The 25401-nt window shown below is 37.3% G+C and overlaps 1 protein-coding gene across 4 annotated transcripts in view; it reads left to right on the forward strand.

Moving 5' to 3' along the window:
• The first annotated feature begins 408 nt into the window (after nucleotides 1-408).
• RBL1 (RB transcriptional corepressor like 1) overlaps nucleotides 409-25401 on the forward strand; it is a 63484-nt gene continuing 38491 nt past the window's right edge. For 2 of the 4 annotated variants that reach the window (XM_004370367.2, XM_023724811.1), the window contains exons 1-11: nucleotides 409-847; nucleotides 4170-4303; nucleotides 11945-12145; nucleotides 12527-12591; nucleotides 12686-12814; nucleotides 12926-13086; nucleotides 15125-15174; nucleotides 15790-15976; nucleotides 19773-19939; nucleotides 22454-22566; nucleotides 22760-22863. In XM_004370367.2, the coding sequence (XP_004370424.1) occupies nucleotides 692-847; nucleotides 4170-4303; nucleotides 11945-12145; nucleotides 12527-12591; nucleotides 12686-12814; nucleotides 12926-13086; nucleotides 15125-15174; nucleotides 15790-15976; nucleotides 19773-19939; nucleotides 22454-22566; nucleotides 22760-22863 (1467 nt within the window). In that variant the 5' untranslated portion in view covers nucleotides 409-691. The other 2 variants (XM_023724814.1, XM_023724817.1) reach the window with 2 other exon arrangements.

Genomic DNA, 25401 nt, shown 5'->3' on the forward strand with positions numbered 1-25401 from the left:
CCAAGACCAGAAGGGCGTTCTTAAGCCTAAAGTGGCTGTTTGTACTGGAAAAGCTCCTAAAGTCTAGGGAGCTGAGAAAGGGACCCCTGAATGATGAATGGGGAGGTGTTCCCTAATATGCTTGCCTTACTGGCCCTGTGATACCGTAGGGCACATTCATTCAGTCATCCAACACTGGAGACATCCGAGGAGGCACTGCCTCCATCTCCTAATTCAAGTGGCTAGGCCCAGTCAGAGATGGGCTGTTTGGCGCCTCGGAACACCAACAGAGAGACAGGGCTGATGGACTGGCAGGATAGACGAGGCTTCTCACTGATACCCCTCCCAAAGCCGTAAGGGCGGTGTCGCCTGCTCTAGGGCAGGATGCGGACTACAACTCCCAGTAGGCTCCGCGCGCAGGCCGCAGACGCCTCCGCTATTTACTCTGCCAACTGGGCCTGCTGCAGCACTTCAAGGGCAAAGTACAATTTTTCCAGGATCCGAGGTCCATCTTGTTATCCCATTTCCAGAGAAGGTGGCTGTGAGCTCAGGAGGGGAAACGGACTTTTTTTGACGAGAAAAGCGGAGGCAGACGATGGAAAAGGCGCGACCGATTTTCGCGCGCTTTGGCGCGGGTGGTTGTGGGTAGCGTGCCCAGGAAGGAGACTGGATACGGGGGGCTGCTACCGCGCCACCCGCAGGGTCTGAGGGGATGTTCGAGGAGGAACCCCACGCGGAGGGGGCGGCAGTGGTCGCCACGGCCGGGGAGGCACTTCAGGCCCTATGCCAGGAGCTGAACCTGGACGAGGGTAGCGCGGCCGAAGCCCTGGACGACTTCACCGCCATCCGGGGCAACTACAGCCTAGAGGTGAGGGGCGGTGGGACCAGGCCGTCGGCGCAGTGAGCCAGCGGCCAGGCCCCACCCCCGCCCGACCCCGCCCCTACTCTGTGGGGTGGTGGGAGTTTCCCCACCGAGAAGGGTCGCCGCCCAGCCGGGCTCCAGTAAGTGCAGAGTTGAAGGGGCGGGTGTAGATCAGTCAACCCACCCAGTTTTTGAAGCGGGAAACAAACCCAGAAAAGGAGCGGTTTGTCCAAGGTCGCACTTCTGTCAGGGGTCTTCTAGACCCGTGGCTTCCACCTCTGACCTTCCTCCGCCCCGCGAAGCGTTACACACGCCTCACACGCCACGGTACTGCCCTTACATTTCTGAAAACATTGTAATGGTAAAAGCCACAATGAATTCGCGTGCGAAGACACTGCTCAGCGCTTTAAATATGTCATCTCAGTTCTCTCCACAACCCTCTGAACACGTTCTCTGATCCTATTCCACAGTTGAGGAATCTGAGTCCCAAAGAGGTTAAGCTCCTTGTCCAAAGTCACAGGGCAATTAGTGGAGCCAGATTTCGGAATCTGAGCCATTTAAAACCCTTCCAAGACCCATGGGACATGCGGTATCTCACTTTATGCCTCTGGAGGTTTTTGGAAAGGGGGTAGCCTGATTTTAATGTATTTAGCCTCAAGGTGGGAACCTTTTAAAATGTGTGAAACTCAAAAATCCTGAGTGGGGAGCCTCATTTTTGTGTAGATTGAGTACTGGTTTAGGTGATGCCTATCAGATGTGTGAATTTTTAAACTTCTGACAGGTTTACTTTTATTTCTGTGTGATAAACCTCTTCACTATGTTTCCTAGTTACTGTGTTCTGATAAGAATGCACTTATCGCGGGAATAAGCTGTTGCCAGTCTTCATTTAGTCATAGTGGCCATTTTCTCCTTTATGCCTTTCATTGTTTCCAAGTGTTACTGGTTCCCTTCTTTTCTAGCTTCTGAACAGTAAGTAATGCCTTTCCAATAAGGAATAAAACGTATTGCAGTGGTACTTTTCAAGAGATGGAAACTCCTATAAATTATTCTCACCCTGCGTTCAATCGTAGGGCACAATCATTGCTTCCATGTGTAGCAGGTGGAATGCACCGCTGTGAGCAGTTCTGCAGTATTCTAGGGCAGCTGTTTTTGCTTCTTAGCTATTAGTACTGTTTTTGTTATAATGAAGAATACATAGTAGTGGTAATTTTCCTGAGACTCAAATTCCTTTAGTTTTATTTGTTTTGCATCTAAGTACTGCTTTTGCAGTAATGAAGAGAACACTGTAGAGGTGATTTTCCTGAGATTAAAAATCCCTTGGCTTTATTTATTTGGGCTGTAGATACTGTTTTTGCACTAAGGAAGAATGCATTGTACTATGTTTTGAAAAGTTTCATGAAAAATAATAAAAAGGCTAAGAAGAAGGAAACTAGAATAAAATGTGTGTGCAGTCATTACCAGGTGCCTTCATGTTTTACCTCATGTTTTGAAAATTTTCAAGAAATAAAAAAATACCGATTTTATCATTGGCAGGATTTACATCGTCCAGGGGCCACTGGGACACATTGGATCCCAGATAATGAGTATCAAAATCCATAACTCATAACAAAAATTCTGAATTGGTCCTTTAATCAGCATGCCTTCGTTAGTGAAACCACGTAGTACCAACAAAAAATTCAAAGGAGAAAATAATTGGGTCTTGAAAGAGTTAACCTCTCTATCCTCTGCCTCACTAGGGTAGAGGAGCGGGTTGCTCACTTCGTAGCATTGCAGTGTACAGTAGCTTGATCAGAGCTAATATGCAAACAGTGCTTAACCTCTCAACCCCAATTTCCTCCTCTGTCAAATGGGGATAATAGTACTTAACACATTTAGTTGCTGGGAGGATTAAAGGAGTTTAACCTGGTGCTAAGTCCACTGTCTGGCTGTGAGTAAAATAAATATAGGTAGTAGCCGACTTACAGGTTAGGTTCCATTCCTGCCACTCTGTTCTAAGTCGGTTCTGATGTAAGTGGAATACCTCTTTTTTTTTTTTTTAAGTTGTCATTATTGCCTTTTATTATCAGTATCTTTATAAATCCAATCTTTATTTGTCTTTGGGGGTTGGAAACATTAATGCAAACTTACAGATATATTTTAATACCTACATACATTAAAAATTACACAAAACTTCAGTGATGAAGAAGAGTTGGATGACGTTGGCATTTTGTCAGTTGCAGTAATAACTGCACTTGTGGAAGGTTCTGGATCATCTGGATTATCCCTGGGAATGGGGATGGCATTTCTAGTCAGAAGATTATTGAGAGTTGCCTATATGGTCCTTTTCTTTTTTTCTTCATATGTTTCACCGTAACATCTCACTGCTTCCCAAATCTGCCTGTTGACTTTAGCAAAGTGATCAGCATTTGGGTCCATGTTTTTGAGCAACTGCGTACACAGTTCAGTTGTTGTATGTCGTTGGAGATGAACATTGCCCAACTTTCTGTTGCCCAACACTGACACTGACTTCTTTGTAGACCAGGCCATAGCCTGCTATACAGCAGTATTTTGAACAGTAAATCATAAAGTTGAACATCTGCAAGTGAACATCTGAGAATGATAACATCAGCAAATTACATGCTGCAACATTGGATGTAGTACATATTACTAAGAAATAAGATGTTAAAAAAAAAAAGACAGTTATAAGTGCAGTTCGTCATAACTTGAATACCTCGTAAGTCGAGGGCTACCAGTATTAAGTGTTGAATTCCCAAATGTCATTTTTATTATAGCATTGTAAATTGAGATAACTGCTAAGTTGGAGATCCATACTTCCTTTTTTAAAGATAACATGTTTAAGGGTAAATTGGTCACCAAATCTTTACCTCACAAAAATGACAATCTCCTTTATGTCACAAGATAAGTATTAATTTTTATGTATGACCCTCCCCCTTGCTAACTTTCTACTGTGATCTTTCCTTTTGCTGTCAAACTGGTTAAAAAAGATACATAAAACTAAAATGGTAGAAAGTAACTTCAGCATCATTAAGATGATAACAGGTGTTTTGAAATCAAGAAAGCTGAGGCAGAGAAATTTTAAGAGAACCGTTTCAATAATTTGAGGTGTAGCATGTTATAAGAACATGGGATTAATAATAAGGTGTTTTATACCCAGTACTGCAACTAACTGAGCTTTGTGACCTTGGGCAAGTCTCTTTACCTCTCTGCCCCTTTATCTACAGAAGGAAAATTAGACCAGATAATTCTGAGATTTCTTCTGACTTTGGAATTCAAGTATTTTAATGTAATAACATACTCATTTTGCTTTTTTTTGTCTTTTACCTGCCAGGGAGAAGTTATACACTGGTTGGCATGTTCATTATATGTTGCATGCCGCAAAAGCATTATTCCCACAGTTGGAAAGGGTGTCATGGAAGGAAATTGCGTATCACTTACCAGAATACTACGTTCAGCTAAATTAAGGTGAAGTACTTTGATTTTTCAAATGTTGTTTTATAAATTCTGAATTTAATTTTAGAATTTAATTTCTCTTTAAATCATTTGGCTTCATTCAATACTAAGGTTGTTATCACATAGATATCATTTCCTAATTGTCATATTCTTCCTCTGCCTCTTTTCCTCAAATTCTGGCTTTAATCAGAGGACTCTGTGCTAAATCTTTTTTAGCTATATTTTTTTCATTAAAAAAATATTTTTAGCTAGGGGTCCTAGTATGTGGCATAAATACAATACAAACCGTAACTAACAATGCACAAACACCAGAAGATAAACCAGGTAACTGGGAGCTCCTAAAAATTAAACACTTTTGCCCATCAAAAGACTTCACCAAAAGAGTGAAAAGAGAACCTACAGACTGGGAAAAAAATTTTGGCTATGACATATCCAACAAGGGTTTAATCTCTAAAATCTATACAATACTTCAACACCTCAACAACAAAAAGACAAATAATCCATTTTAAAAATGGGCGAAGGATGTGAACAGATACTTCACCAAAGAAGACATTCAGATGGCTAACAAAGGAAGTGCTTGCGATTATTAGCCATTAGAGAAATGCAAATCAAAACCACAATGAGATACCATCTCACCCCAACATTACTGGCACGGATCGAAAAAGCAGAAAATAACAAGTGTTGGAGAGGTTGTGGGGAGATTAGCACTCTTACACACTGCTGGCAGGAATGTAAAATGTTACAACCACTATGGAAAATGATATGGCACCTCCTTAAAAAGCTAGAAATAGAAATGCTGTATGATTCAGCAATCCCACTACTAGGAATATATCCTAGAGAAATAAGAGCCATTACGCAAATAGACATATGCACACCCATGTTCATTGCAGTATTATTCACAATAGCAAAAAGATGGACACAACCTAAGCACCCATCAGTAGATGAATGAATAGACTATAGTACATACACACAGTGGAATACTATGCAACGATAACGACGATGAATCCATGAAACATTTCACAGCATGGATAAATCTGGAGGACATTATACTGAGTGAAATAAATCAATCACAAAAGGACAAATACTGTATGAGACCACTATTATAAAAATCCAAGAAAAGATTTACACACAGAAAAAAACAACCATTGATGGTTATAAGGGGTGAGGAGATAAATCACTAACTAGATAGTAGACAAGGGTTAATAGCTTTGGTGAAGGAAGGATGACACACAATAATAGGGGAAGTCGGCACAACTTGACCAAGGCAAAGTCATAGGCGCTTCCTAGACCCATCCAAACACCTCTGAGGGACCGAGTTACTGGGGCTGAGGGCTGGGAACCATGGTCTTGGGGGACATCTAGGTCAGTTGGCATAACATAGTTCATAAAGAAAATGTTCTACATCCTACTTTGGTGAGTAGCGTCTGGGGTCTTAAAAGCTCGTAAGCAGCCATCTAAAATACATATATTGGTCCCACCACATTCAGAGCAAAAGAGAATGACGAAAACCAGAGACACAAGGAAAATATTGGTCCCAGGGACTAATGGACCACATGAACCACAGCCTCCACGAGCCTGAGCCCAGAAGAAATAGATGGTGCCCAGCTACCACCACCAACTACTCTGACGGACCACAATAGAGGATCCCAGACAGAGCAGGAGAAAAATGTAGAACAAAATTCAAATTCACAAAAAAAGACCAGACTTACTGGTTTGACAGAGACTGGAGAAACCCTCGAGACTATGGCCCCTGACACCCTACTAACTCAGAACTGAAGCCACCCCCCGAAGTCCACCTTTCAGCCAAAGTTCAGACAGGCTTATAAAACGAACAACAACACAGGTGAAGAATGTGCTGCTTAGATCAGTCAAGACCAGATGGGCAACACCTGCCCAGAAGGAAAGACGAGAAGGCAGGAAGGGACAGGAGAACTAGACAAATGGACAAGGAGATTCCAGGGGGGAAAGAGAAAGGGGAAGAGTGCTGATACATTGCGGGGATTGCAATCAATGTCATAAAACAATTTGTGTATAAATTTTTGAATGCGAAACTAATTTACGCTGTAAACTTTCACCTAAAACACAGTAAAATTTTATTTATTTGGAAATAATTTCAAGCTTACAGAAAAGTTGAGGAAATAAGAAAAGTAGAAAGAACGCCCATCTACCCTTTACCAAGATTCACCTAGTATTAACATTATTAATCCATTTGCTTTATCATTTTATCTTTTTCTCTAAAATAATATTTTTTCTTCAGCCATTTCAAAGTATGTAGCATGCATTCTAGTCCTTTACTCCTAAATATTTCAATGTATATTTCCTTAAATAAATACAGTACAGTTATTAACGTCAGCAAATTTAACTTGATTCAGTAATTTAATCTACTGTCTATATTCCAGTTTTGTCAGTTAATCCAATAATGTCCTTTATGGCATTTTTTTTTCTTTGTGTACATTTTCCAATGTAGGATCAGGTATTGCATTCACATGTCATATCTCTTTAGTCTTCTTTAATCAGGATCATTTTCATAGCCTTTGTCTTTTTTTTTTTTTTTTTTTTAGTGGCAAAATATATATAACAAAATATTTGCCATTTCAACTGTTTTTACACGTACAATTCAGTGACATTAATTACGTTTACCATGTTGTGTAACCATCATCACTCTCTGTTTCCAGATTTTTTCGTCACATCTTTGTTTTTTATGTCATTGACATTTTTGAAGAATATAGTCTACAACCACCTCACCCCTCTTTTTAATACATTGTTCCTCATTTTGGACTTGTCTGATATCTCCTTATGATTAGATGTAGGTTATACATCCTCAGATGGAAAACTACATAAGTGATATGTGTCCTTAGGGTATCACATCTGGAGGCACATGATATCCATCTGCCTGTCATTGGTAACGTTAATTTTGATCATCTGATTAAAGTGTCCTGTTTCTCTACTATATAGTAAATATCTTTTCCCTTGTAACAGCTAAGCAGTCTGTAGGTCTTACCTTTAGCTTTTATTTGCTCTAGTCTCAACTGGATGGAACTCTTTGCCTAGATAGGAAACAGAAGAAATGGAGTGATCCAGATTTGCCTAGGTGCTGATGTTTTTTGTTTGTGGGTTTTTCACGTGGGACAAAACTATCTGAGGCCATTGTGCATTCCTGGGTTTCCAGAATAGAAGACAAGAAACTTTAAAGCTTTATCAAGAGATAGCAAATAGGTTTTAGTTCATACTAAATTAAAAAAAAAAAAAATCTCAGAACAATTTTGTTTCTATGAATGGAAATATAATAAAGTCAAGATAATTAAAAAAAATACTTTTAATAGATATCAATTTTTATCATTGATGATAAAAGTATAATTAAGATTGATAGGGTTAATTTTTTTAATTGAGCAAAATCATATCCATTGTAGTATAAAACAGTCTGATCTTTTTCTGTCAGTGTTTCTCGTTGCAGACCATATAAAATTTTAAAGATCCTTGTTGAGGAAATGGAACAAAAAAAATTATAACTTAAAATTTTTAGAGCAATACATTCTCATGATAAAAATTTCAAATAATACAGAAGTGCTGAAAGTAGAAAGGTATCTCCTCCTTTTTCCATTTCCCAGAATTAACCAGTATTAACAGTTTCTTCTTATTTATAAACATACGTACATCTATCTGTTTTTTTCCTTTTTAACATAAATGTGGTCATACTATGTATATTTTTCTTACTTTATATTCTGGAAATGGTTACATATCAACATAGGTAGCTCTACATCATTAATTTTTTTAATCACTCTTGGATATTTTAGGATACAAGGATGTTTTGTATATTTAGCTAGCCCCTTATCAATAGACATTTAGATTATATCCATTCCTTTGTGATTACAGACAAGTAAACATCATTGTAAATATGTATTTTGGATAAATTCCTAAAAATGTAGTGATGGGTCAAAGGATATGTGTTTTTTTAAATGTAGATTGATATTCTCAAATTACCTTCACCTCAAAAAACATGTTTTTAAGTATTAGACTCTTAGTTGTGAAAAGAGCAGTTGACCAGCATCAACATGTTCGTTAAGATAAATAAAAAAGAATTGCAAGTGATGTTATTTGATTTGATTCATAATATTTTGGGCAGTTTTCAAATTTTTGACTTTGAATGTAAATTTTAAATGATTATGTAGAGATTTAAGGAGCCCTGGTGGCACAGTGGTTAAACGCTGGGCTGCTAACTGAAGGGTCAGCAGTTTGAACCCACCAGCCAGTCTGCAAGAGAAATATGTGTCTGTCTGCTTCCTTAAAGATTACAGCCTTGGAAAGCCAATAGGGCAGTTCTGCTCTGTCCTCTCAGGTCTCTCTTGGGTTGCTATGAGTTGGAATCAACTAGACAGCAGTGGTTATGTAGATACATACAGACATGAAAAAATGCTCATCACATTGTTAATAAATTATATTGGAAAGTAATATATAAGCATAGATTATAGATATCCGTTACTGTTGAGTCGATTCCAACTCATAGTAACCCTGTAGGACAGAGTGGAACTGCCCTGTGGGTTTCCAGGGCTGTAATCTTTAAGAAAGCAGACTGTCACATCTTTCTCCCTTGAAGCTGCTGGTGGGTTCCAACCACCAACCTTTCGGTTAGCAGCCAAGTTCAACCACTGCACCACCAGGGATTCTTAGATTATAGATACACTTACAAAAGTAACAGATTTTTATGGAGTACTTATTTGTATTCCAGGCACTTACCATGTGCTAAGTGTTGGGAATGTCTTTATTTGTTTAATCCTCATAGTAATCCCACGAAGTAAATCCTATTTTAGACATGAGGAAATTTAGTCACTTCCCTGAGGTTATATACCTATAAGTGGCAGATCTAGTATTCAGGCATACAGTTTGACTACCAAGTCCATGCTATGTTATATATGCATCTGCACACGATATATTATTAGTATGTCTCTGTTTTAAACTGTATTTATAATTTGGTTTACAAAAAATGTTAATACCAAAGCAACTTCTAACTTAAAAAATCTATATATCATGTAAAAATTTGTTTTTTTATTAAGTGTAATATTAAAAACTTGTATCTGTTGCACAATTTGAATTTTTAATTCATTTTAATAAAGAAAATTGTGTGAGTTTCATTATTTTAAGTATTAAGAAGTAATTTTTCCACATAACAATTTTTCATTAACTTGTGATTTAAATCAAGATGACTATTATTCTTTCAGTAATTATTTTCATATTATAATAAAGCCTGAATGAAAATTTAGTTTATGAAAAACTATTTTTCATACTTTTTAATTAGAACATTGCTGATGCTAATTTGTTACAAAGTAATTTTCTTTTTATCTTTCCTGTGCTTATAAAATTCAGTAGCATACTGCTGTTGAGACATGTGCCACATATCTGCTGTCCCTACCCTATACTTCGGAACATTTCCTTTTGCATACGTTCTATAGACTTCTTAAGCTCTGGAAACTGCCTCCAGAGACACTAAAGGCACTGCTGCCTAACATACAACCTCTTGTTTTTCTGATATTGAGCTTCTGTGCCATTTCTGAAACCCAGCTATTTTATATGTATGTATATACACACATATATATATATATATTTTTTTTTAATTTAACTATGAATAAAACCCATGCTTTTTTGGCAGTTGCCTTAACAAGTTCTTTACATGCATGATAAGTTTTCAAAAATTATTCATTCTACCATTCCCTTCTATTACTACATTCAGTATGAGTTTATCTTTCTAGCATAATAAAGAGAGAAAAAGTTGAGGAATTATTTGCTTTTAAGGCTGTATATACTTTGGAGTGTTTCTTTAATCTGGTTTTTGTGGCACTGAAAAGGCTTTTCCTGTGTAAAACATTTATTTGTCAGGCCCCAGAACAAAAATGACAGCGCTTTTATCAGTTGTTATTCATTAACATAAATAATTTGAAATGAGATTGTGATTTTTATTTAGATATGAGGACAGAGTTATTGGAGAGGATAAATTGCTGGCTGAGTTTTAAACTAATGCAATTTAACATGGTTATACTACAGTGGAGTGGATGTTCTTTGATATAGTGATAAAATCCCATTGTAGGAAAAGCCATTAGAAACAAAGCACTGTTTAAAAAAAGACAGAGAGACAAAAGCTGGAATTCTAATATGTAGCAGTGAGTATTCCTTTTGTTACAAATTTTTCATGTAGAATAATATTCACTACAAAAAAATTTTTTTTGTTATAGCAAAAAGCTGGAAACAACCTAAATGTCTATCAAGAGGGAAATGGCCTAAAAGGAGTGAAACCTCAGTAGCAATGAACTACCCAGATCTTGGTTTCTAAGTACCATTCCCCACACACCAGGACTCCTTGGAGAAATAACTGATTTCCAAAGCTGGGGCAAGGATGTTTTCCCTCATGAGCCTAGATCAGCTTATTATGCCAGAAATTAAGGAAGTGTTCAAAAACATGCTGGGGACATGTGCAAGGGACATAGGAGCTAGCTTGAAAATGCTCTCATTAGTAGCCTAATTTGGGACAATTAGTAGGAACAGTAATGGAATATAGCACATTGAATATGATCTATACTGATAATAAATAAGGGAGAAGGGAAAGCTCTTTCTTGCTAGACTGTCACCTAATAAATGTAAAAGAAATGATAGTGCTAGAAAAATCACCATTGAATAGTGCTGTTGCTCCTCTAGATTCAAAATCCCAAGCAGATGCATCTGATCGAGGATCACAGATTATTTTCCTTCCTCATAATTTTCAGTGAAGCTGATCTATCAAGTGGAAGGCACTCGAACAAAGGAAAGGGTTTCATGTGCTGAGCATTCCCCCCACCCCCGCGCGCCAAAAAAAATCCTTTATTGGGGATCGTGAGCCAAAAAAATATTTGGTAATCTAAAATTTTTTTGCTACTATCAATAAGAATCTTTTAAACGGACTCTTAGATTCTCAGATTTCAAACAGCATGTCAGGAGTTTGAAAACCTATAGGTAATTAGCTGATGATGCCTTCTATCATCTTTTTAAAAAATTACAAGTATCAGTCTATATATAGTGCTAGACACTGAATAAAGTGAGCTTTTTTTCCCCCAAGACCACACTAGCATGGGAATTTAAGAATATACTCACAAATGAATAAGCCAGAAAGGTGGAGTAATAATCTATTAAGTGATTTTCTGGGTATGTACTACCTTCTTAGTTTAGTTTTAATGGTGGAGCCTCATGTTGGGACTCAAATGCTGAATTTTACTCCTAACTTCTGACAGTCTGGTGCTTTGTGATCAACTTCCCAAACCCAGCATTTGGGAACCTTCTGTTTTTCTTAAATTAATGTTGTGAACCCATCAATCTGTTAGCAAGCATTTACTTCGTAATTCCTACGCAGAGCATTGTCTAGGTGCTGTAGAGAATAAAAGAAGTAGGTTGCTGCTCTCACTGCATCACAGGAGACACTTTATGTGATGACGTTTAATTCAAAATCTACATCCCCTTGGTGATCATGGGGACCAAAATAATTTTATAGCACTTGGGAGTGGGGTTTATATAATGTCAGGCTTTTTTTTAAAGATTCTTAGTCACAAATAGAATGTTTTCTTTTAATTGAATCCCTTTTCTATGGACTAATTTTAAAGTTACTTTGTTTTCTGGGTTTTTTTTTTTTTTTAGTTTAATTCAGTTTTTTAGTAAAATGAAGAAGTGGATGGACATGTCAAACCTGCCACAGGAATTTCGTGAACGTATAGAAAGGCTAGAGAGAAACTTTGAGGTATCTACTGTAATTTTCAAAAAATTTGAGCCAATTTTTTTAGATATATTTCAAAATCCATATGAAGAGCCACCAAAGTTACCACGAAGCAGGAAGCAGAGGTGAGACCCTTAATTTTTATGTAGTTTCATACAGATTATGGTACAGACTTTTTAAGAAAGTTTGCTTTTTTAAAAGTCTGCTTTTTACCAGAAGTATCCTTCTGCAAAGAACTTATATATCTTTTTAAATCCATGTACGATTATCCATATTTGAAAATCTAGGGTAATACCTATTTTCCTATGTTCTGATTATTTTATGCAGATTGGAAAGGTTCATTCATTTGTTGAGCCATATTTTGTCTGTCCTTAGTGAATGGAACTGTATGTGTGATTTGATTTTACTATTTATATTTGCTGTTTCAATTTTAAATAAAAAACTTGAAATGATATTTAGCAAGCTAATCAGAAAGGCAAAATGTATATTTTTTTTCCCCCTTTTAGAAGGATTCCTTGCAGTGTTAAGGATCTCTTTGATTTCTGCTGGACGCTCTTTGTTTACACAAAAGGTAAGCTGACACTTTGGTTTTACATTTCTTCTGTGGAAGCTTGGTGCTATTTGGCAGGAGTGATTTCTGGTTTTTGTCTTTTTTTTCCTTGAAGGGAACTTTCATATGATTGGGGATGATTTAGTAAACTCTTACCATTTACTTCTGTGCTGCTTGGATCTCATTTTTGCCAATGCCATTATATGCCCAAATAGGAGAGACTTGCTAAATCCATCATTTAAAGGTAAGATCTTATTTATACTTGAAAACTGATTATCAGTTTTTGGAAAAAGAGTTTTAAAAGTTGATCATGCTGTTTTTCCCCTCTGCATCTCTTCATACCCTGTGAAACTAGGTTTACCACCTGATTTCCATACTGCTGACTTTAGGGCTTCTGAAGAGCCTCCCTGCATCATTGCTGAACTGTGTGAACTGCATGACGGACTTCTGGTAGAAGCAAAAGGAATAAAGGAGCACTACTTTAAGCCATACATTTCAAAACTCTTTGATAGGAAGGTACTGTCCTCATAATTAAATGACTGAGATGTTTTAGGGGTCAGCAGCAGTCTCAAAGGAAAAAACAATGTTTTAAGCAAGTTATCAATATTACAGTACTCAAGGGCATGATTCCCATGTCTCATTCTCAGTTGTGATGCCGATTTGTCCTATGATCTTGTATGATTTGATTAACTGAGCTTAATCTAACCTTACTGAAAAAAACTGAAGAATGTTACCAACCATAGGTACTGTCAAACAAATGCAACTGTATCAGGGGCAACTGTAGGAGGCACTAACAAAGAATTAGAAAGAACAGAACATCAGAGTAAGCCTGATGAAGAATTAGGAAAAACAGGACCTAAGAGTAAGTTTAATGTAACTACTGACACAAATTGAATAACTGCTGACTCTTTACTAAAAGTAGGATGACATATAACAATGGTGGCTTTAATTCCATAGAAAGTCCACTATAAGTTTGTCATCACCTGCAGGCTACCTGCATTCATTCTGGAGGTTTTTTTCCTCAATAATAAACTTAACTGTTTCTGTATTTATGAATTGGCATGTTAATTTGGGTCTTGATTTCTTGTTTCCCCAGCGTTGAGCCATTTAATCCAGCTAGGCCTTGGGTTTTCACTTTGGTACAAGGAGGGGTTTAGATTTGGTCATCACTGTGGTTCCCTTTTTGCTAGAAAGTTAGGAGATTTTTCTTTAAGCATGAAATCTTCCCAAACTGGCTTCCTCTCTTATATAAACTTTTGTGTTTCGTCCCCTCTTTCCTCAAATATGCATTTCATGGCTCCTTATCTCTGTGGTGAACATCTCCAACAAAGTAAACTTTTAAAGGAACCCAGGAATTATGTCTGTTATGTTCTACAGAGTCAGCATACTAGTGGCCCCTGGGTATAGCCCTGTTTACCTGGATTATCTGGTTTTTGCCTATTGTCTTGGCATAATAATTAATAGCATTTCCTCTTACTCCCAGAAGTATCCTGGTTTGGACAACGGTCCTCCTGCCAATAGGCCACAGATGTTTTCTTTGCCCTGCCTAGGATATTTACTTTTATTTTGTTCATTTAAAAAATATAAAATATCAAGACCTATTATATGAAAATCTTTTAAAAATCAGAAGATATGGCAATACTAGGAATTTCTACATGGGTAACTGTTGGCAGGCTAAATTATGGTCACCTCTTTTAGGATGGGAAGTGTACTTTCTGCTCTCTTCTTTTATGTATGTTGACCCCTGGCCCCTGAAGACATTTGAATATGCAACCCCTGATGTCTGGTAATCTCAGTATACTGTGGGTTTACAGCAAATATTGATAGTGTAGTTTTTCTCTCTTACCAAAGAGAGTAGCTACATTCTCTCTGAATCCTTTGCTTGTCTGACACATAATAATAATTCAGTAAATGTTAGTTACCCTTCTTTGCAGATCAATGTTTAATAATAACAACTTGCATCAGAATCCCTTGGGGGAGTTTGTTAAAAATGCTGCCTCAGCTCAGGCCTGCTGACTCAGTCATTGCTGGTGAGGGCCATCTTTCTGCTTTCTTAACACGTTCTGTAAGTGATCCTTATGCCACTGAAATTTGGAAACCACTGCTATAGGCCAGGAAACCTGGTGGCACAGTGGTGAAGAGTTTGGCTGCTAACCAAAAGGTTCGCAGTTTCAATCCACCAGCTGCTCCTTGGAAACCCTGTGGAGCAGTTCTACCCTGTCCTGTAGGGTCGCTATGAGCCGGAATTGACTCCATGGCAGTGGGTTTGGTTTTTTGTTTTGTTTTTTTTTGCTATAGACTAACCTCAGTTTTCAGAACTTGACTTTACATGTCTTTTCAATATTTTATTTGCATGCTAAATAGGTTTCACTAGTCTGAAAGAACCATTTATTAATTCTGTTTTGTGTGTGTTTGTGTGCTGTATGTGTGCACATGTGCACACATGTATTATAGCAAATACCAATGTGAAAATTCAGGTAATTTTTTTGTTTTTCTTTGTGTTACTGTGCTTAATTATATTATGTGATGTCCTAAAATGACTTTTTCTTCCCAGATTTTAAAAGGAGAATGCCTCCTGGACCTTTCCAGTTTTACTGATAATAGGTCAGTGTCTAGCATTGGTGTAAAGGAATCCAACTGATTTTTGTATGTTTATCTTGTATCCTGGCATATTATAGGTTGTCAATAATGATTTGTTGAAATTTGTTAAGTGAAACATTTTATCAGGATAAATCTTCCAAATTCAAGTTTCCTCTGCTTTAGTGGCATTGTCTGATAGTCTTATAGGCTCTAAGTACATTTAACACAACTTCTTTCCTGAGAAACTCATAAACTATCTCAATGACTTCTGCATTTGGGTTTACATTCTTTCATTAATCAAATGTTAGCAAATTCAGAATGCACATATTTCAAAGCCACCATTGTTTCCGCACTGATCATCTGTAATTTTCTTTCTCTTAATTAGATTCAGCTAGTTTTCTGATATATATTTTTTTGCTTACTTTTCAAAATAATTTACTGCTGTGTATATGAATATTAAGAATGTCCATAATCAAATTGGCACCTCTGGTATTATCAGAGGGGCAGAGTTAATAAAAACTTCTCTATAAGACAAGTCAGTTTTCCCAGGCTGTGGATTCTAAATCTATCTTCAAGTCAAGATGAATCCATTGTGTAACTTAGTTTTATCCTAACAGCTTAAAATAATTCTCTTTGCAGCAAAGCAGTGAACAAGGAGTATGAAGAGTATGTTCTAACTGTTGGTGATTTTGATGAGAGAATCTTTTTGGGAGCAGATGCAGAAGAAGAAATTGGAACTCCTCGAAAGTTCACTGGTGACACTCCATCGGGGAAACTGACAGCACGGGCTAGTGTGGAGTGTAACCTTCAACAACACTTTGAAAAAGTAATATAACCTAGCCTGGCCTCAGTCTTGAATGATCTTTCTCTTTCTGTGTGATACTACTAACAGCAGAAGCATCTTTCAAGTTAAATCTTGAGTTTCTCCTACTAATTCATATTTCCCATTGAAGCCTTAAAAGGTAATTTTTTAAACTATGGCATCAATATTTTTACTGGTTTCTTGCTATTATTCATTTTTTTTTAATACAGTTTCCACAACATGCATGACTTTTTTGATTGTGTATCTTTTGACATAATTTTTTTTTAATTTTCTATTTTTGCCCATACAAAAATTTGTACATACATTGTTATGTGACTCTAACTGCTCTCCCCATACTGTGACAGCACACTGCTCCTTTCCACCCCTGATTCCCCATGTCCATTCAACCAGCTTCTAAGCCTCTCTGCCTCCCCATCTCACCTCCAGAAAGAAGCTGCCCATTTAGTCTCCTGTATCTACTTGAGCTAAGAGGCATACTCCTCACGAGTATCACTTTATTTCCCACAGTCCAGTCCAACCGCTGTCTGAAGAGTTGGCTTTGGAAATTGTTTTAGTTCTGGGCTGATAGAGAATCCAGAGGCCATGCTTTCCAGGGTACCTCCAGTCTCAGGTGATTAAGTGTGGTCTTCTTAATAGAATTTGAGTTCTGCACCCCACCTTTCTGCTGCTCCATCAGTGACTTTCTGTTGTGTTCCCTGTCAGGGTGGTCATTGGTGGTAGTCGGGCACCGTCTAGTTCTGCTGGTCTCAGGCTGATGAAGTCTCTGGTTTACGTGGCCCTTTCTTTCTCTTGGGCTAATACTTCCCTTGTGTCTTTGGTGTTCTTCATTCTCCTTTACTTCAGGTGGTTGGGACCAATTGATGCATCTTAGATGGCTGCTTGCAAGCTTTTAAGACCCCAGACACCAATCACCAAAGTAGGATGCAGAACATTTTCTTAATAAGCTTTGTTACGCCAGTTGACCTAGATGTCCCCTGAAAGCATGGTCCCCAGACCTCTACCTCTGCTACTCTGTCTCTCAAAGTGTTTGATTGTATTCAGGAAGCTTCTTAGCTTTGATTTAGTCCAGTTGTGCTGACATCCCCTGTAGTGAGTGCTGTCCTTCCCTTCACCTAAGATAATTCTTATCTACTATCTGGTTAGTAAATAACCCTCACCCTCCCTCCCCACCCTCGTAACCATCAAAGAATGTTTTCTTCTGTGTTTAAACCTTTTCTTGAGATCTTATAATAGTGGTCTTATACAATATTTATTCTTCTGTGACTGACTAAAGTCACTCAGCATAATGACGTCCAGCTTCCTCCATGTTATAGGATGCTTCACGGCTTCATCGTTGTTCTTTATCGTTGTGTAGTATTCCATTGTGTGGATAAACCAAAATTTGTTTATCCATTCGTCTGTTGATGGGCACCTAGGTTGTTTCCATCTTTTTGCTATTGTGAACAGTGCTGCAGTGATGAACATGGGTGTGCATATATCTATTCGTGTGATGGCTCTTATTTATCTGGGATATGTTCCAAGGAGTGGGATAGCTGGATCGTATGGTACTTCTAGCTTTTTACGGAAGCTCCAAATCGATTTCCAAAGGGGTTGTACCATTGTACATCCCAACGACAGTGTATAAGTGTTTCGGTCTCTCTATAACCTCTCCAGCATTTATTATTTTATGTTTTTTACTTAATGCCAGCCTTGCTGGGGTGAGAGGATATCTCGTTGTAGTTTTGATCTGCATTTCTCTAATGACTAATGATCGTGAGCATTTCTTCATGTGTCTGTTAGCCACCTGAATATCTTCTTTGGTGAAGTGCCTGTTCATATCCTTTGCCCACTTTTTAATTGGGTTATTTGTCTTTTTGTTGCTGAGGTTTTGCAGTATCTTGTAGATTTTAGAGATTAGACACTGATTGGATTTGTCATAGCCAAAAATTTTTTCCCAGTCTGTAGGTTGTCTTTTACTCTTTTGGTGAAGTCTTTTGATGAGCATAAGTGTTTGATTTTTAGGAGCTGCCATTTATCTGGTCTCTTTTCTGGTGCTTGTGCATTGTTGCTTAAGGTTCATATTGTGTTTATGCCATGTATTAGGGCTCTAGCGTTGTCCCTATTTTTTCTTCCGTGATCTTTATCATTTTCACTTTTATATTTAGGTCTTTGATCCATTTTGAGTTAGTTTCTCTGCATGGTGTGAGGTATGGGTCTTGCTTCAGTTTTTTGCAGATGGATATCCAGTTATGGCAGCACCATTTGTTAAAGAGACCGTCTTTTCCCCAGTTAACGGACTTTGGGCCTTTCTCAAATATCAGCTGCTCATAGGTGGATGAATTTATGTCTGAATTCTCAATTCTGTTCCATTGGTCTATGTATCTGTTGTTGTACCAATACCGGGCTGTTTTGTGGTGGTATAATAGGTTCTAAAATAAGGTAGTGTGAGGCCTCCCACTTCGTTCGTTCTTCTTCTTGAGTAATGTTTTACTTTTTTGGGGCCTCTTGCCTTTTCATATGAAGCTGGTGGTTTGTTTCTCCATCTCATTAAAAAATGCCAATGGAATTTGGATCGGGATTGCATTGTATCTGTACATCACTTTGGGTAGAATTGACATTTTCACAATGTTGAGTCTTCCTATCTGTGGGCAAGGTATGTTTTTCCACTTATGCAGTTGTTTTGGTTTCTTGCGGTAGTGTCTTGTAGTTTTCATTGTATAGATCTTTTATGTCTCTGGTTAGATTTATTCCTAAGTATTTTATCTTCTTGGGGTCTGTTGTAAATGGTATTGATTTGGCAATTTCCTCTTTGAGTTTTCTTTTTTGGTGTAAAGGAATCCAACTGATTTTTGTGTGTTTATCTCGTATCCTGAAACTTTGCTGAAATCTTCTAGTAGTTTTCTTGTGGATTCTTTTGGGGTTTTCTGTGTATAAGATCATATCATTTGCTAATAGAGATACTTTGACTTCTTCCCTACCAGTTTGGATGCCCTTTATTTCTTTTTCTAGCCTAATTGCTTGACATAAAGAATTTATGCTTTTCTTACCATTCTTTCTTTTTAGCAACTTAGCCTCTGATCTATTACTTTAAAATTTAGTTTGCTTTCCTACCCATGATAACTACTGTATAGTCTTTCCTACCCTCAGCCTTATAACTCTGGACTTGATTATTAATGGCCAAGGCTTAATTCTGTGTTTATTTGTGAATTGGGTTGGAGAATGAGGTCTGATGGAAAATTCACTGGTCTAGAAAGTAGAAAACCTAAGTTTTAGTCCAAACTCTGCCATTAACTTTGTTCAGCTTAAACAGGTTTTTTTTATTTTTTTTATTTTTTTGTTTTTTATAACTTAATCTGTGCCTGTTTCCTCATATGTGAAATGAAAATATGCATGCCGTATATTTCAAAGGGGCCCTGGTGGTGCAGGTGTTAAGTGTTGAGCTGCTAACCAAAAGGTCGACAGTTTGAGTCCACCAGCCACTCTTTGGAAACCCCATGGGGCAGTTCTGCTCTGTCCTATAGGGTTGCTATGAGTCGGACTTGACGGCAGTGGGTTTGGTTTTTGTTTTTTTTTTTGTATATTTCAAAAGAGTGTTGTGAAGATGAGATTATAGATAGAAAGTACTTTGGGAAAGTAAGTGTTATTTAAATGTAAGAATGTTAAATTGGCATCATATTGCTAAAAATTTGCCAAGTAACCAGAGGAGAGGAAAAAGTAACCTATCACTAAATATGAATGAAGAATATGGTATAGGTACTGAATAAAACACATAATAAGGGGAAGTTAGCATTTGTTCTGACAGATTTTTCTTTTCTGACAGAAAAGAACATTTGCACCTTCTACCCCTCTAACAGGACGGCGATATTTACGAGAAAAAGAAGCAGTCATTACTCCTGTTGCTTCAGCAACGCAGAGTGTGAGCAGGTTACAGGGTATTGTGGCCGGACTGAAAAATGCTCCAAGTCAACAACTTATAAATATTTTTGAGTTAGTACAATACTGTTTATTTTTCTGGCCTTCACCTTTAAAGTAGATTCTGTATTCCATTCTATTCTCAGTATTTTCAAAGTTCTTGAGATGGTGAATATGTCTGGCAAGTTTTACTATAACATTTCAGTCGCAAAGTGTGTTAACCTAAAACAAGCCAGAAGTACCTACTGAAGGTTGTGTATAAATGTTACACATTTATAGGATTTCATAGGATTATAGACTCTTAAGTTTAAATACATCTTAAAGATCATTTAGTTCAAACATTCCATTCTTGTAACTACCTCTGAGTTATGCGTTAATATTTTTATTTTCGTATTAACTTTAAATAGGTTCAGTCTAAGTATCTATCAAATTGGGGAACTGATTATATATTGATGGTACAGCCATAAAATGGAATTTTATATAGTTGTTTCAAAAAAGGAGGCTTGTTTCCTGAGAAATATGATAGAATGAAGTCAGATCAGATAACCTGTTTTTCTAACACCTAGTGAAATAAGATAATGCCCTGCTGGCACAGTGGTTAAAGCACTGGGCTGCTAACCAGAAGGTTGGGGGTTCGAAACCCACCAGCCCTCTCCACAGGAGAGAGATGTGGCAGTCTGCCTCAGTAAAGATTTACAGCCTTGGAAACGCTTTGGGGCAGTTCTTCTCTGTCCTGTAGGATCTCTTTGAGTTGGAATTGACTTGATGGCAATGGGTTTGGTTTTGTTGGAATGAAATAAAAGAATAGTAAAAACTAACAAAATATTTGCCATTGGTAACCAAATGAGGAGAGGGATATGATCTCATGCCATAAATTTCCAGAGTGGTGGTCAGGAAAGGAAATGGATGATTTTGGTATGCTCATCCCCAAAAAGCAGTACTGAGGAAAGAAGGGTATGTTGATAGAGTCTGGAGAATGCTCATTAATACCACAGATTTAGAGAGAAACAAATAGAATGAGTAGGCAGATGGTAAAAATTCACAGAAACCTCTTTAAGTGAAAGTCCCTATGTAACAGCACCAGAATCTCAGCAAAATTAGGAAAAACTGCCAGGCCTTGCCATTTTCCAAGGTTTCATGCTGACTTGGGGAGAGATATTTACAAAACTAGAAGATATTCCTGAGTAGGTTTACGGAACCCTGGAATGGGGTATATTTAACCAAATCCCAAAAAAGAAAGCAAAGCCCTGGTCCTCCAGCAGAGGCTGAACACAGTACCCGCTGAGCTCACCTCCTACTCCCCAAATCTTCAGGCTACAGAAAAGTAGCCAGAACAATCCCTAACCTCAGACATAGCTCAGAAAATAAGCAGGTTACAGGTAAAGGAGGAGGACTGTGATGGAGATTTACCTTCATAGCATTTGAGTAAATAAGTTTGTGCTGAACTGCCCACTTAAGTATGAACAAGGTGAAAAGATATGGCAAGAAAACTATGCAAAGGTTTTATAGCAAAAAAAAAAGAAAGGAAGGAAACAATGCAAAAGACAACCTACTTGGAAGAAAATGTAACTCAAGAGTCACAGCTTTAAATGGAAAAGAACTTGATAAGAACATAAAGTGTTTTTGCCATGTCCGTTACATACCTCTCTGCAGTAATACTGGTCTGTTTGAGTGTGGGATTCGGATTCCTGAACCCTGCAGTAGTTATTTGATTTTGGGCAGATCACTTTCATTCTCACAGTCTTGGATTTGTTTGTCAATTTTGAATAAACAGCTGTATTCTATGTTTGAAGAATAGAAAGATAACAAAGTTACTAATATAATTACTCATTGCCAGAAATCTCTCTTTTAAGTGCTAGATTTTTTATTTCAGTTATTCTTTTGGCCTTGATGAAGTTTATTGTCCCAAAAAAACCATTGCCATTGAGTCATTTCTGACTCATAGTGACCCTATAGGACAGAGTAGAACTGGGTTTCCAAGGAGCAGCTGGGGGTGTGTGTGTGGGGTGGGGGAGTATGGGTGTGTGTGTGTGTGTGTGTGTGTGTGTTGGCCACATCATCTTTCTGATATAGTTCTCTTAAATGGGGTTTATTGAGGCATAATTTATATACAATAGGAGTCATCCTGTTCAGCATACAATTGTATGAGATTTGACAAATGCATACAATTGTGTAACAGCTACCACAATTGAGACATAGAACAGTTCTATCACCCAGAAAAGTTTGTTTCCCTTAGTACTCAGTCCCTCCCCCAGCCTCTGGCAACTACTGATATGTTTTCTGTCTATATTTTTGCCTTTTCTAGAATATCATATAAATAGAAGCATGACATAGAGGACATTAACTTTTCTAATGTTGAAGTTCCAAAACAATATGCTAAATGACTTCATTTAAAGGCTGTAGACTTGGTTGTAGGGCTTAAGTCACACATTTTATCATTTACACATCTGAGTTTACAATGCAGAGTAGAACTGTGTCCACTAAAAATAAAACTAATTCTTAAAAAGAAGAAATTTAGGGGTAAAAAGAAAAGAAATGTTGGTAGTCTGGGTTTTTTTCTGGTAATTAGGTTACTCTTCTATTTTGTAGGTCTTGTATGCGTAATCCTATGGAAAACATTACAAAAATGGTGAAAGGAATAGGAGAGTCTTTTTGCCAACACTATACTCAATCAACGGATGACCAGCCAGGATCTCACATAGGTAAGAAGAGAAATAAAAAGTTGACACACAGCATTGAAAGTAGATTGTCACCTCCAAATAGTAGAAATTATAATCAGGTTTTTTCCTTACATGTTATTCTTATTGAATCAGATTTAATGTTATTACCAGTTTGTTCTTCAGTCCTTAACAACTAAATTTCGTTGGTAATGTTTTCCCTTTATTTCCTCTACAGACTTTGCTGTAAACAGACTAAAACTGGCAGAAATTTTGTATTACAAAATGTTAGAGACTGTAATGGTTCAGGAAACACGAAGACTTCATGGAATGGACATGTCAGTAAGTAAATCTACTCTCCCAGACACTGGCAAGGTGTGAAAGTCCTAAGCCTAGAAGCAGTGTTTTGTGAGGCTCTACAGTGCATTGTGGGGGTCAGCAGTCTATGGCAGACATGACAAAGATGACATATTAGTTGACCTTAGTTGTCTTTGGCATATCCCAGAGCCAACCATTTCTAGGCAGAAATGTGAAATATGTAAAACTCATCTTTGGTACGTTATTACTGGCCTTTCCCTTCAGGTTCGTTTTTAGTCCTTCATTTCCAGGTAGCTAATAATGAGTGCCCCCAACTATTCAGCCAACTGATAATTAAGGTATTCACTCATACCTCCTAGGAGTTTTAGATTATAAAATGACAGTAGGTTTTTTAAAAAATCACTTCGTTTTCTTTGAATATCTGACCAAGTCTGACCAATAGGTATACTCTCCAATAGCTACATAAAATAATTTTTGTACGGAGTTAAACCTGTCCTATAATCTGTCAGTTTCCTCCCTCTCCCCAGCCACTCTGAATCTTCTGACTTTCTATTCCAGTAAGAAACAGGTTGATGTTTAGGGCTGCTGCATAACTATCGTAATGGAATTTGTTTGTTTTCAACCTGGAGATTTTCTTCATCTCTCTTCTAGTTGGTTCCCCTTTTTCTTGGTTCCCATGTCTTACTCTTTCATGGTTTAACCTAACACTGTGATGGAGCATATGCTGCCATAGGTTCCTGAGAAGGAGGGTGGGGGTGTTAAATTTTTTAAACTTTTTGTTTTGAAATAATTATAGATTATAGATTCACAGAAAGTTGCAAAAAATAGTACAGAGAGGTCCTGTGTACCGCTTACCCACTTCCTTCCAATGGTTACATTTTACATAGTACAATATCAAAGCCAGGAAATTGACATTGGAACAATGTTTGTGTGTACCTCTATTCTGTTGTATCACATGTGCAAATGAGCATAACCACCACCAAAATCAAGATACAGAACTATTCTCTCTTTGAGACTATCACCCTGAGATACTCCATAAACCTTGAACCAAAACTACACCTGTAGGTCACCTTTTAGCTAAATAACAGGTTGGCTCATAAAATAAAGAATATTACCAGTGAGTACTATGCATGTTAAGAAAATCATCTGTATGAGACCAAATGGTCAACAGTTACTCTAAAGCAAAGATGAAAGGATAAGAGGACAGGGAAACCAGATTACTGGAAGCAAAACATCCAGAAGGAAATTCTCATGAGAATGTTAACACATTGTGAAAAATGTAACCAATGTCGCTGAACAATTTGTGTAGTTATTGTTAAATGGGAACCTAATTTCCTGACAAAATCAAATATTATTTAAAAAAAAAAAAAAAATATGCACGACTGTTCTGTCAACACAAAGATTTCCCTCCTGCTGCCCGTTTATAGTTACGCTCCCCTTGGCCACTAATGTTTTTTCTGTCTCTGTAATTTTATAAGACACCCTATATGGTTTTAATTCTTTTAAATTTGTTGACATTTGTTTTATAGCCCAGCATATGGTTTATCTTGGTAAATGTCCTGTGGGCACTTAAAAATAATGTATATTCTACTGTTATTGATTGGGTGGCATGTTCTATAAATGTCAGTTAGGTCCTGTTGGTTGATGGTGGTATTGAGTTTTTCTAAATCCTTGCTGATTCTTTGTCTAGTTGTTTAATCAATTAAGAGAAGAGTATTGAAGTCTCCAGATATAATGGTGGATTTGTCTGTTTGGCCTTTCAGTTCTCTCTGGGTTTTTTTGTTTTGTTTTGTTTTTTCTTTTCCCACATATTTTATAGCTCTGCTGTTTGGTACATACACATTTAGGATTGTTATGTCTTTTTGGTGAATTGACATGTCTTCTTGGTGAATTGACTCCTACCCTCCCCCATTTTTTTTGTACAACCACCGCCACTATTTATTTCTAAAACTTTTTCATTACCCCAAACAGATATCCTAAACCCATTAAGCAATAACTCCCTATCCCTCCTCCCCAAAGCCCTTGGTAACCACTAATCTCCTTTCTGTCTCTATGCATTTGCCTATTCTAGATATTTCATATAAGTGCAATCATACAATATTTGCTGTTTTGTTTCTGGCTTATTTCACTTAGCATAATATTTTCAGGATTCATCCATGTTGTAGTGTATATCAGAACTTCATTTCTCTTTATGGCTGAATGATATTCCATTGTTGGATTGACTCTTTTATCATTATGTAATGTCACTCTCTGTCCCTGGTAATTTTTTTTCTGAAGTCTACTTTATCTGATGGTACTACAGCCACTCCTGCATTCTTTTGATTAATGTTTGCCTGGTATACCTTTTTCCATTCTTTTACTTTAAAGTTACCAATGTCATTGTCTTCACAGTAATCTCATTAGCTAACAAAACTCCTATTTCCAAAGAGGGTCATATTTGCAGGTACAGAGGTTAGGACTTCAACATAAAGTTTTAGGGACACAGTTTAATCTGTAACACCTTCCATTCTAGTGTTTTGATTAATAAACTCTTAAACACTGACAAACAATTGACTGTCATTA

This window comes from Trichechus manatus, unplaced genomic scaffold (genome assembly GCF_000243295.1).
Source record: "Trichechus manatus latirostris isolate Lorelei unplaced genomic scaffold, TriManLat1.0 scaffold00008, whole genome shotgun sequence".
Lineage (NCBI taxonomy): Eukaryota > Metazoa > Chordata > Mammalia > Sirenia > Trichechidae > Trichechus > Trichechus manatus.